The 13,196-nt window shown below is 38.8% G+C and overlaps 1 protein-coding gene across 3 annotated transcripts; it reads left to right on the top strand.

Annotated features, from left to right (window-relative positions):
• Positions 1–397: 397 nt before the first annotated feature.
• Positions 398–12,964, top strand: gmip (GEM interacting protein). Of its 3 annotated transcripts, XM_080906040.1 has the most exons (21): positions 398–606; positions 1,863–1,950; positions 2,455–2,551; positions 2,740–2,779; positions 4,614–4,739; positions 6,050–6,114; positions 6,266–6,373; positions 6,459–6,539; positions 6,881–7,042; positions 7,218–7,355; positions 7,786–7,976; positions 8,176–8,261; positions 8,345–8,407; positions 8,530–8,601; positions 8,707–8,849; positions 8,948–9,124; positions 9,202–9,339; positions 9,442–9,641; positions 9,798–10,122; positions 10,641–10,743; positions 11,520–12,964. In XM_080906040.1, exons 1-21 carry the CDS (start codon positions 561–563, stop codon positions 12,152–12,154), a joined length of 3,084 nt encoding a protein of 1,027 aa, XP_080762166.1. In that variant the 5' UTR covers positions 398–560; the 3' UTR covers positions 12,155–12,964. The 3 variants fall into 3 exon arrangements, with proteins under 3 accessions (XP_080762166.1, XP_080762168.1, XP_080762167.1); XM_080906042.1 differs by lacking the exon at positions 10,641–10,743 and having other exon boundaries at positions 11,520–11,660; XM_080906041.1 differs by lacking the exons at positions 398–606; positions 1,863–1,950; positions 2,455–2,551; positions 2,740–2,779 and adding an exon at positions 4,220–4,417.
• Positions 12,965–13,196: the final 232 nt, after the last annotated feature.

Raw genomic sequence — 13,196 nt, 5'->3', positions numbered from 1 at the left:
AACCGACTTTCTCATTGAGGTTTTTATCACACCTGCAGATGGCTGAATAAGGTAGCTTACATGACAGTGAAATAATGTTTCTTAAATAACTTATTATATATATTAACAACTGTGTTTAGTATATACTAATTTTTAACCAAGTTGGTTTTAACCAAGATATGTTTTCTGAAGTGTAATTGTTACATTACAGTGGTACATGCCAATATTTAAGGAACAATCTTTCTTACTACGACAATACAAATTTATCACAGTGGTACCTTTTCACTATATATGGTTAGACAATGTAGGTGGGGCCTCCAGTGACTGTAAGATACACTTCCTCTTCCCCTTGATGGCGAAAACATTGGCCAACCTTCACTCTACCAGAGGAAGATCATTTTAAGAACTTGCATATCAGCGCGCTTGGGGCTCAGCTTTATATCGCTGTGTTTAAACTACAGTCCTGATTTCCTACCACTTCAAATACAAAGTGTTTTACTGTGTATTGTAGTTTGACCCTGATGCGAGATAATGTGTGAGAGGTGTTGTTAGGGTCTGCCTACTGTGGAAATAGCGCAGAAATGGAAGAAGATTTAGTGGAAAACAAGGATTCTACTCAAGGCACAGGTGAGCACAAATAAGATATATGACATGTGGTCATTTTGAGTAAATTGTATCCTTTACTCTAAATATCAACTTGCCCATGCTTAAATGAAACTTAAATCTGTTTTCTTTCCTTTCAAAATGTTCAAATTTTTTTGCTATTAATACACATTTTTCTTCATTTGAAGAAACCCCAAACTTTTTAATTGCCAAATATTATTTTGGTTTGTGTTACTGGAAATCTACTCAAAGCAGTGTAGCGCCATTATGACATGGGTATTCATGTGGGTGCATGCAGACGCTGCATGCATAAAGTGCCTTTGTTAATGAGTCTGTCAGAAGATTTCTGCTGCTGTGCAGCATCCTCCTTGTTGATGAACTTCCTGAACTCTTTTTTTTAAAGGTTCTTGTTCTGTCTTTTTGTTTAACTTCTGTATTTTTATTCAGCAGAATTAGCCTACTCCTTCCAAAAAGCCAAGACTGTCCACTTCTTTTAAAACTAATGTTTTGGAGACTTTTGTGTCATTTGACACACTAGAAATTAGAAATGTTTCTTTGCTTGAAAGTTTCTATTCAGAAGCTTGTTGCAGTGTAGCCTCAATTCATGCAAGTAGCTTTTGCAAATGTTGCGGGTAAACAGCAAACACAACTGTCAGAGTTAAGTGCAACTACATTGGAAAACTGTGTTCAAATTTTGCTGAAACATCTTACTTTCCTGTCAGCTCTTATTCTTGAGCTGAAACACTGGTGGTGTGAAAAACAAGGACTCTATGTACACGATGGGACGTGACACAAACTGCAAGCAGGATGTGGTTGACCAAAATGGAGGCCTCTCTGAGCGAGTGATTTCTTTTTTACATTTGTTACACCTATTGTGAATTATCAGTTTTTAACTTTTTGCTATGTCAGAGGGTTATAAACGGTCAAAGTGTTGCACAAAAGCACAAAAGTTTAAGCAACAAAATGTGTCAGTTTTATTTCACATTAAGTGCAAATGCTGTCAGATAGGATTTTATGAGAAGCTAAGTTTGATTATTTTTTTGAACTGGATCCTTTTTTCAGTTCATCTATGTGTGTATCTGTGTGTTTGCAAGCTACCAAATGTTGGCATATACTTGATGAACTAGCTTTGATACTGTGGTATAATATGCATTTCTATATAGTTTGTGCTCTTTCGGGGTGGGGGAAGGGTACACATGTCAGGATCACCGTTTACTCTATGTAACATAAATACAATGTAAAGTTTGTGTGTATCTTAGCGTTTACATTTCTCATTTCAGATGTGAAACGAGTGCAGAAATCGGAAACAAAACGATACAGTGAGATCTTCCGAGATTTTGATAACCTTGATTTATCTTTCATCTCTTCGTAAGTATTACCTTGTGCAACCCTTTTCTCCTGCATCACTCGGGTGCTAAGTAAAAACTGTGGTTAGTGAATTGGTATTTCAAATGGTCTAGAGATGGAAAATGATAAGAAGCTCTTGAGGATGGAATTATTAATTTATATTTTATCATTTAATAATCCATCAACATGAACTCAATTATGTATGATCTGTCGGTATATTTATCTAGTGCAAGCTTTTAACTAAAGGTTTAATAACTTTCTATATTAGCATTGCCATGTCTGGTTTAATCTATCCTGATTGTGACTCATATTTTATTAGAAGCACTGACTAGAAACTGTTTATAACATTTCTCTAAAGCAAAGGTGCAGTGGTGAATATAGTTAAGATGATAAAAATACATAAACTGGACCTTGAAAGGTTCTTAAGGGGCTTGTTTATGGTACTAAAAGGCCCAGTAGCATATGCTTGCTGGCATATTCCTTGACAAATATGTTTCTCTCCTTATACATTCTTTCTGTGCTCAGCTCAGGGGATGATCTGCTAGCAGAGATTGACTCCCAGTCCATCTCAGAACCTATCTCTGTAGAAACTGCAGAGACCACAGAGCAACATGACGTGACTGTAAGAAATAAATACCTTTTGAATGTAGTGAATGACCTACTTAATCAAAGGCCTGTCATTTATGCTGTTGTTTATGCTAAAGTTTAGCTCAGGTTCAGTTTTCAAATGATGGTTTGTTTTTAGACGATTAGATGTGCTTTGATAGAGTTGTAGAGTTCCACCAGTTTGAAGATGCACTTTGTCCACAGATATGTGCCGAACCCAATGACGTGGATGGAACTCATACAGGTATGGTTTGTGTGACAGAAGGGATGAAAAAGCCCAAATGAGTGTGTTATTGTCTGCATGCTCTCTGGTCAGGGTCAGTGAATAACGACAGCTGTTATAAACAGTTGGTCTCAATGCGACATTCCTTTACACTGTGAACCTGTTGCTGAAGTGGTTCAGTCACCTGTTTAACCTAGCACTAACCTTCCTGGGACTGACAGGATACTATCCTTCATCCCATCGGATCATTAGATGTAGCAGGAGCTACTGCCTGTGACACTTTACAAATACTCTTCTTCAACATTTATTTATTGTCTTATAATCAGCTGTGAGTTGTAACGATCCCTCTGTAACAAGATTAGGCTAAAGAGAGAGGATTAAAGCAGGGGACAGCTGCTCTCAGTTTTTACATTAGACTAGTGGAAAAAAGAGAGTCACAGAAATCTCCTGTTACATGGTCTATGGCATAAATACAAGTCAGATGGATAAATGCACCAGACTTACTCATAGTCTACAGTGGGACTTTGGGCTAAGTGCACAAACTTCAGTTTGACTCAAATTATAGGCACATGGTAAGATAAGATATTACAGAGGCACACTGTGTTAAACTTGGATGGTGAGCAATGTCAAATGTATTCTTGGGGCATAGAAGCTCATCTCAAGAACACCTCCCCCACACCACCTTAGCACGCTTGCTCTCTCACATGCCAGGAGATAAACCTGATTCAACGCTCCTCTAAACCCTGTCACTCTGCATTCTGGACTTGACTTGAATAATCCTTATTCCAAGTGCTTGAACTCCAAAGGATTGATTTCTGAAAGTGCTCAGAGCTCTCCCTAGAGAGGAAAGGCTAAGAGAGGTCACCCATAGCACAAAACCTAACATATCTCTGGAATTGCATGTTCTATTTTGTGGGCTGCGCATGATGGCAGAAGAAAGTCTGGTTTGATTTTTTTTCCTACCACTCTAACTGGATTTGGCAGCTATCTGAAGGGGAAGAGCAGTATAAAATCTGCCTCTCTGTCATAACATGCTTGCATGTTTTAAAGCACTGCACAATGGACCGCTAGAAGAAGTGAAAGTTGCTGAAATGCATCAGCTTTGGTTAAAAGAAAAAAAATATTGCATTTATTTGCGAAGGTTGTGCTGGAAGTGGAACACATTGAGAAAGTAGTGTAGGGAGCTTTTGTTAGACCATGTGACTGTCACAGATACATCATCCACCCTGCACTAGTGTGACTCACAGAGGAAGAAGAGTGGTTATCGTATTAACGCCCTGCCTTGGTGACCACAGTAGCGCTATAACAACATGCTAGTGTGCTGTTATGTGCTCTCACAACATGGCTTGTGTCAGTAGCTGACTACGAGTGAACAGGTGTGAGAGGGAGGGGCCAGGCAAAAGGGAAGAGAGAGGAGGGAAGTTATTTAGCTAAAGCAGTTTGTTTTGGGGCTGTCCTCTCTCTAGTTACATCCTTTTTCTGTCAACTGTGAGACATAGGACTAATTTAAGAGGGGGTTTTTCTTTGTTTTTTACCGACAAACTAATGTATATTTTAGTATACATGCTAGAGTTTGCTCTCACCTTCTGGAAACTGCAGGACCTTTACTCTGAGGAGCAGCTATGACTTGTCATATCCAGCCATTATTTCCTGTTTTGGGTTTGTGTATATCTTTTTTTTAAACTGGTATTTGATTTTTAAATTTCTTTATGTTGTCAGATATAGTCTGGGACCATTAATATCACTTAAGGACAGACTAAACGTTTTCTTGAGAAAAGGGGATATTAGGTGCTATTACAGTGTAATTCCTGGGTACACCTTGAGCCTACCATTATGATGATGTACTCTCTCACAGTCCAAGAAGCAGACCTGGCCCTATGTCGCTGTGAGGATGGAGTGGAGACGGCGCTGCAGTACGCCAAGTTGTGGTGCCGATATGCCAAAGACCTTCTTGCCTGGATGGAGAAGAGAATCAGCTTGGGTAAATACACAGCTGAGTAAAGGAAATAGTAGTGTAACATGCAAATTTTGTGTCTTATCGTAGATGGCATATTTGAATAGAAACCGCACACAGAAACAAGAATAGGTGGATTTCTTACAAAATGCAAAGCCATAATGTGTACAATATAAATGAAAATAATTTTGATCCACTATGAAGTCAGTAGTCTTAGAGTAGTACCAACATTAATTGGTTTAAAGTGTTAGTAAATGATCATTTCATGCAAGTAGGTTAGGTATAAGTGAATGTGTCCTAGTATTTTCATCTAGAGTTAGAGCAAATGGTTGTTGTTGTTGTTTTTGTTTGCTTTGATATAATAACATTTGAAATAGTGCTGCAGTAGTCACCCTGTAAGGAGAAGAGGTGCACACTGAAGATTGGATTGCTGCTTTGTATTACCCATTAAGAAAGAAAAATCATAATACATGCATTTTTAGTATTAGCTGGAGTACCATCAAGTAATTTTCATCTCCTGCCTGGATTATTTCTGTTAAAGAGGATGTGAGTTTATGCAGTCCTTCCAGAGAACTGCACGCTACACACAAACAGAAAGGATTAAAGAGCAGATTAGCTGAAAAGAGGAGGGCAATAAAAGACACTACTTGCCTTTGGAGTACACAGCGATTCCTCTTCTGTGAGCCTTTTCAGATCCTATGAGTTCAGGTAGTGATGTCAATATACTTTGACATCACTACCTGATACTAGTGTTATCATTCAAAACACAGAGCAACAGTTACCAACCTCAAGTGTGTAAGGAGATCAGTTAGGCAATGATAACACATGAGTAATGCTGGGTGAAGCTCAGCCCCAAACTAGTGATTACACAGTAAAGCAACACATTGAGTTTGCTAACAGTATAGAGCCCATTGCTCAAAGAGAGCAGTCAGATCACAAACTGCTGTTGACTTAGTGTTTGTATCAGTACTTGCACAGTGTGAGTGAGATCATACTGACATCAGCTTGGTTCATTTCCTGTTGCAGTTCTTGAACTGATGCAAAATGCAAACCACAGGTATTTTTAACCAAATTAATTCCTCTTTTAACTTCAAAATAGACACAGGTTAGATTTGACCACACTACAGGTTCTAGTTATTCTGTGGGTGCTGCATAGGTTATTCATCAAATGTCAGACTTGTGAAGAGACACAGAAGATAGGTAATGTCCAAAAATGTTCAGTATAGTGCAAGAATTTCAGTGGATTCTACTTGTGTTTTTTTATCTTCATGTACCATGCCTGTGTTTTTTATTTTTACATAAAAAAGAAAAAAAAAAGTTTGTTTTTTTCTTTGCAGAGCAGGAATTTGCAAAAAGTATAATGAAGACGGCTGAAGGAGCAAAAACCAATGTACTCCAACAGGTATGGTTTACTGGATACTTGACAAAAACTGTACCAATGATTGCTAAAGTACATCACAATGGGTTACTTATAATGGTGCCTAGAACAGAGACTGTGGCATTTCTCTTTCTTAGACTGTGGCGTTTCTCTTTCTTTGCTCTTGTCTATGCAGGAAATGATGCCATTACAGTACATCTACACACTGGCTCTAGAACAAGACATCAAAAATTGTCTGAACGCTAGAAGGACTTCTGATCTGCTGCAAAGTCGCTGTTACCAGGTATAGAAGCCTACAAACACATCATCTAAAACCATCTCTAATGTTTAGATGTAGATGTGTTAAATATCGATTCTCTGTCTCAAAGGCCTTGAGTGCAAAGAGAAATGAGATTGATAAGTGGCGCAGAGAATTTAAAGAGCAGTGGGCAAGAGAACAAAGGAGGATGGTAAGTAAATAATCACTCCTGGTATTGGTTGACGTTAAGCAGAGTTATTTGCACCGTTAGTGAACTTGTTGGTATCTATTAAAGTCATATTAGACTGTACATGAAAATAGTAAAATTGTTGCCAGAATCATTACATATTTTTGTCTCAGTTCATCTAAAATTAGTATCTGTGTATAAATTGTATAAACAGTGGACAGTATACTTGTTTGCATGTCATGTATATGTTGTTTTGTCTGTTATGGATGTAACCAACATGTTTCCTTTCTCGTATGTTGTGCTAAAGTTTGTGCCAGTAATAAACAGTGTTCTCCACTCTGTGTATCTCCCTTCCTCGTTTTCAGAATGAAGCAGTTACAGCTTATAAAAAGGCCAAGCAACAGTACTTCCAGCGCTGTGATGAGCTAGAAAAGGCGAAAGCTGTCTCTGCTAAGGCTGCAGATGACACAGTAGGAAGCAAAACACTAGATAAGAGGAGGAAGTCTAAGGATGAAGCTCAGACTAAGGTGAGTGTCATGTTAATAGACTAAATACTGTATAATCTGTAGAAATAAGGGCCTAAGGTTTCAGCAAACAAAAAGTAAATATTTTTTGGTATCCTTAATAATGGCTTATGAGACGATGCAAAAAGAGGAAAACACAGATTGCATATCCACTTAGATTTTCTTTCTGTCCTCACAGGTGTTAGAGGCAGAGTTGACATATAAACAGTGTGTGACTGATGCAAAGATCCACCAAGATGAGTTAGTGAAGGTGAAAGAAAGAATCATTTCACACATTCGTAAGCTCATCTTTCAAGGAGACACTGTGCTCAAAGAGGTCAGTACTTCATTTTGGTATAAATATAGAATATGTGTTACTATATAGTTGATATTATAAGTTGTCTTGGATAGCTACATATATATTTACAGGATCATTACCTAAGAACAGTCTAATCACTGAAGAGAAGTTAACATGTCTAACTATTAGTAGTTAATCAGCTTGATTAATACAAAAATGTACCTGAAAATAATAATCTACCTAAGCAGTGATTTATGTTTTGCATCATACAGTATAAAGAATTTTAATAAAAAACTACCATGTTTTATAAAATTACAAGATTCCTTTGCATATTTTTTCTTTTTTTCTTTTACTTTTTGCGGGTATGAAAAGTAAATTGTGAGCAAAACACTACTCTTATATTTTATATCACTTTTTTTGATTAAAATTTTTTTCCTTGACTCCACATGATGTCTTCTCTCTGTATTAGGTCACAGTGAACCTGTTCTACTTCCAGCGTCAGCAGGCAGAGCCTGTTCCACTTGGCTATCACAACCTGGAGGTAACATGCAGAGCCCAGGAGTCTGGTGAGCCCTATCTGCAGTATGTTCTCAGTAAGCGTCGCCCTGAGCAGATTCTCCAAAAATTTACCTTCCAGGAGTATGTTCCTCACGGTAAAGGGTGCGTTAAAAGGACTTATTGCTGCTTCTTTTATGTAGCATGTTTTTAAATATAAATGTGAACATATAAACATGTGTCAGTAGGGACAGATGTATTTGAGTGTATATCCTTGTCATAAAATAGGATAGAAAACATGTTTGATATATTCCACCTATTTACTTATTAAAATAATTGTTTCAATAACTTCTTTTCTTTAAAGCAACAAAAGAAAAACCAGCGCTCTGAACACTCTGCCAGACTCGTTCATGGCAGATGATAGTCCTTTGCGACGATCCAGTGATTGCAGTAAGGGCTCCACCTAATTATACTTTTTTATATTAAAAAAAAATCTTTCTCTTTAATAATATTTGTGTGTTGGTTCACCTAAGGGAAAACTGGATATAGTGACAGTGAGAGCATCGGAGGCAGTTCGGAGTCCCTGTCTAGCCCTGGTAGGCACAGGCTTACATTTTGTATCTAACTTTTAATTTACAGTACATGCATCTCGTAACTCGGAACTTTAAAAAAAAAAAATTAACTGTGTTTTTGCTTTATTTGGAATATATAACTGAAGCTAGGAGGCAGGTTAAAACCGCATCCACTTTGACAGTGTCATCAGACGACCTAGATGACCGGGATGAATCAGGTTCTTACCTCCTTTTCTTTTCATGAACAGAATATGTTAATAGAGTATTTTTTTTTTTTTGATCCTTGGCTGGCAAATAAATCTATCTTCTCCACCTTCCTCCAGAGTACAATGATAGTCAGCCAGCCAAAGTGCCACAGGTTTCGCGAGCTGCACTATCACATCGACTCAAGAAAATGAAAAGCAAAATGGCCAAATGCAAGCAGTGTGACAACTATATTGTTGTCAGTGGAGTTGAATGTGAAGAGGTATGATTACACATTTGATGAATATATTGTAACATGGGCAGAAAACTGTCTTTCATGAGATTATTAATGAGATTAGCTCTTTTCTATCTCACATTCAGTGTGGCCTAGCTTTGCACAGGAAGTGTATGGAGGTGTGTCAGCTAGAATGTGAGCATAAGAAGGGATCGGTGTTTGGAGTGGACCTCTCTCTGCTGCCACGTGACAGGCCAGATGAGGTGCCCTTTGTAGTGATTCTCTGCACATCTGAGATTGAGAGCCGTGCTCTCTCTGTCCAGGTATTATTTATCCTCACACTGGTACAAATACATTGGTTGTCAAGTATGAATAGTGATCTAATAATCATTTCTGTTAGGGTGTGTATCGCGTGAGTGGGTCCAAGCCTCGCATTCAGAAGCTCTGCCATGCCTTTGAAACACAAAAAGAGCAAGTGGACCTCTCGGACCTCTCACCACATGACATCACCTCTATCCTTAAGCACTTCTTTAAGGAGGTAAAGGAGATATTAAAATACAAACCTCATTTTTGCACAATTCAAGAGATGTAATTTTTTGTCTGATATCGCACTGAATATTTTCAATATTATCTCTTGCAGCTGCCTGAGCCCTTACTAACTTTTGACCTGTACAATGATTTCGTTGCGGTGGGGAAAGCAATTCAGCACCTGAATGATGGGGAGACATCACCAGAGACTAATGAGATAATGGATATCACTGACAACCTGCAAAAGCTACTACACAGACTTCCTCCATATTGCTACAGCACCTTGCAGCATCTTGTATCTCATCTTCAAAGGTGAGCATGCTCTGGCACCACAGACCTCTCTAGTTTAACTTGGCCTAAACCTGATAGATGACATTTACTTATTTCTATACTGGACCACTGACTTTGACTTCTAAGTCAAATTTAACTTAAGCTGTCCTTGAATTTGTCTCATGTGTTTATTTACAGAGTTTCAGAAAACTACGAGAACAAGATGTCTCCCAGCAATTTAGGCATTGTTTTTGGGCCAACGTTATTGCGCCCTCTAGTGTCGACAGACATGTCAATGATTGCCCTCTTGGAGACCACCTACCAGGCTGTACTTGTTGAGTTCCTCATCACACACCACGACAAAATCTTCGGCCTGGAGCAGGGATCCGATACACCCCCTCCTCCACCCCCTACCGCACCTCTTCCTGACACCCCTCCCAGAGGTTCCTGCCCCTTGGATGGGGTAGCTTATCTCGACTCAGAAAATGAAACCACGTCCAGAGAGCGGCCACGCTCAGTAGAAGTAAGTATTTCAGTGCGCTTTAAACATCTATGGCTAATTTTTAACTGCTCCCTTTTAAGCAGCAGTTGCTTAGCATTCACACCATGTGAGAGTAAACACACTTACCAGTTTTTTAAGAGCCTTAACACTTGCCACCTTAACCTCACGTTTTTTCCATCAGGATTAACAAGATCCTCACGCACACTGCTGCATTTCTCCTGCCCTCTGCACTCTGGCCTGCATGACCGTCTTTCTAGCTTTTACTTTCTGCTTTACACAGCTCTTTCCTGTAAAAAAGATTTTTAAAGTTCACCTAATTGTGGGGTTTTAGCTGGGTTGCATCAAAAGAATTAAAACACAAAAAGGATATCACCTTTCTTTAGGAGAGTAAAAACTTTTTATATTTGTACCTAATAAAAAAAAGAAGAAAAAAAAGACTCATCCCAAGTAGTCATTCCCCCGGTAGGAATCCTATAATAATGCAGTGCTGCAGGTTTAGATGTGGTCTGTAATCCACCACTCAACTTGTGTCATTCCAGCAGAATCGAATCAAGAGAGAGTCAAGCGAGGGTTATATATCTGACAAGTCTTCATCCAATGAGGCAGTGGACCAGCTCAGCGCTGAAGCCAGTGAGAGAGCAGGTAGGCGGGGCATAGTGATAGAGAAGTTACTCCTGACTAGAGCAGGTCAGCAAATTAATTTATCCACTGTGTCTATGTCCTGTGAAACCTAAAGATGTTGACATTTTCAGTTGCCAAGTACAATGAATTCTCTCTTGTGTCAGCTTGTAGTTTTGCTACTTGAGGACATGTCTTAAATAATCCTCTTGTAGGTATTACCAAACAGCTCCCAAGTGTTTTGCTTAATTTCTTGCACACAGGGGGTTGGTTCTAATTTACAGTTACAAAGTAGCTTGTGTTTCTAAGGGTGAGATTATGTAGGTGTAGAATACTTAAAATGTCTGTTTTTTTTTTAATTACTTTGCGTACATCATCCAGTTATCTTTAGAAGTAGGACTTCCTTATATGTTGCTATTCAGTAAAAGTGGCTGAATTTGGTTGAGTACGTTTTGTCGGGGATAGTCTTTGTGGAATTGAGGAATTAATTCGTGTGATTTTAATTATAATATGATCATTTCTTTTGGAATTTGCAGTTTGACATTTGAGTTTTTGTATGAATTTGGACAACACAAAGTTAGATTTTGGAGTTTGGGGATTTGGAAAGTCTGAGGCTCAAACCATTCTTTGCTTTCTGTACTTTCGCTGTGTTTCTGAGGGGCTCTCTTCTCTGTTGCTAAAACAGCAGCTTCAAAAGTCCTCGATTTCAAGTCAAGTTGCACTATATATCATATAGAATGATTTTGGTGTTGGAAATGCTTAACTTTGTGAATCACATGCTTATCCTTCTACTGCTCCAGTCCTGGCTATGAGAGATGTATCAAGTGATCCTCAGGGTGAGATGGTAGGAGAAGCTATCTCTGATTTAGGAGTCCAGCCATACTACCGTTTCACCAGACAGCCTGTGAAGTATCACCGACATCATAATACAGGAACCCGAGTCTCGAACCCAGCATGTGCAGCCAGACAGGCTGCACCTCAACCGAGGGGCCACACAGGAAGTGCAGACAGCAGTCGCAGCTCTTCTCCAGAGCCAGGGGCACAAAGACTTTCTCGAGACATAGATATCCATTATGAGGGCATTCTTGAGCCCCAGCATGTGACTACTGACACAGAGAATAAAATGGATGCCCCACTAAGCCCCCGTGAGGTTGTGCAGTACATGCTGGGCTTGGACTCTACATATGCACCACTTTCACCTTCTACAGCATCCAGTGCAACGCAGGCTGCTGAAGAGGTGGCAGGAGGATGTCGAGCAAATCACAACATAAATCAGAGCAATAACAAGCAGAGTACTGAACATTATCACCATCTGTGTTCGTCACCAAAGACAATTCCCGTTGAGAAAAATGTTACCTCACCAGCCCAGAAGATCCTGTCTGGTCTAAGGCTGAGACGCAGCCACTCAGGGAAGGATGAGCAGCTCTTTGTCTGAGGGAAGATACAAATCTGCAGATGGTTCACTGGAATGATTTCACATACAGCAAAGGACATCATTAATATGACCATTATTGTATGTAACAACAAATGCTTCTGTCAATATTACCATTATTATGCCTTTATTATGAATAGAATACATCCACATTTTAGGTGCAAATGTCACCACAGGAACACAAAGTCTTTAGTCATCAAACCTACTGAACTAACATATGAAACACATGGAAAAGTTCGATCCTGGTGCCTGCTTGGATTAACACTTAATCTTCTTTAGATTTTGGTCTGTTGATAATCCAGCAGTTCACTAAACAGACCACACATGAGAAGTTTATATATTATTTTTTTAATTAGCTCTTGTGTTTTGACTTAATTAGTAGGCGAGGTGAAAAGATACAAACTAGCACCTGAGTATAACGGTTTTGACCCGAACAAACTGTAATGAATATTTGTAAAATGCAGTGTCATCGATATAATGCTGTTTTACATTTGTTGTGCTTTCCCAATGTATTATTGCCTATAAATGAAAAATGTTATAGTCTGTAAACAAATATATGCCTTTACTGGTGTCCTTGACCCTAACACTGATCATTTTTAGCTTAATGCACCTTTCTTGTTTTAACACAAGGGGGCGGTCCTCTCTCAATATGCGGGAAAAGCATGTCAGACAAAATAGTGAAAAGGCAATAAACCTTTTATCTTTAATTTCAGTGCTCTGCGTTTGGACATGACACTTTTTTTTACTTCCATGTCAGCATTTTAGTGCCTGCACCTGTTTGATTTTACAGCCTGGTGTAAGTAAATGGAATGAAGCAACATTTCCTGATGTCTAGAAGGAGTAAAGTGATATCATCTTCATTCGGCTTTGTTCTTTTGATATTTTTGCATCAAACTCAGACAGTTTTGGTGTATAATACAACAAAAACTTAAATATGTTTTCCTGTGTGAAAGGGGCTGATATGTCATCACAAGTTGTTTCACCTTAGCTGTGCCCTTTTAAGTTTCCGTGTAACCGTGAGCACAAATGCAAAAGATCCTCCCCA

The sequence above is a fragment of the Rhamphochromis sp. 'chilingali' genome, assembly GCF_963969265.1.
Source record: "Rhamphochromis sp. 'chilingali' genome assembly, chromosome: 15".
NCBI classification, from domain to species: Eukaryota; Metazoa; Chordata; class Actinopteri; order Cichliformes; family Cichlidae; genus Rhamphochromis; species Rhamphochromis sp. 'chilingali'.
The sequence above is the reverse complement of the archived record's forward strand: the minus strand, read 5'-3'. Positions and strand labels throughout refer to the sequence as shown.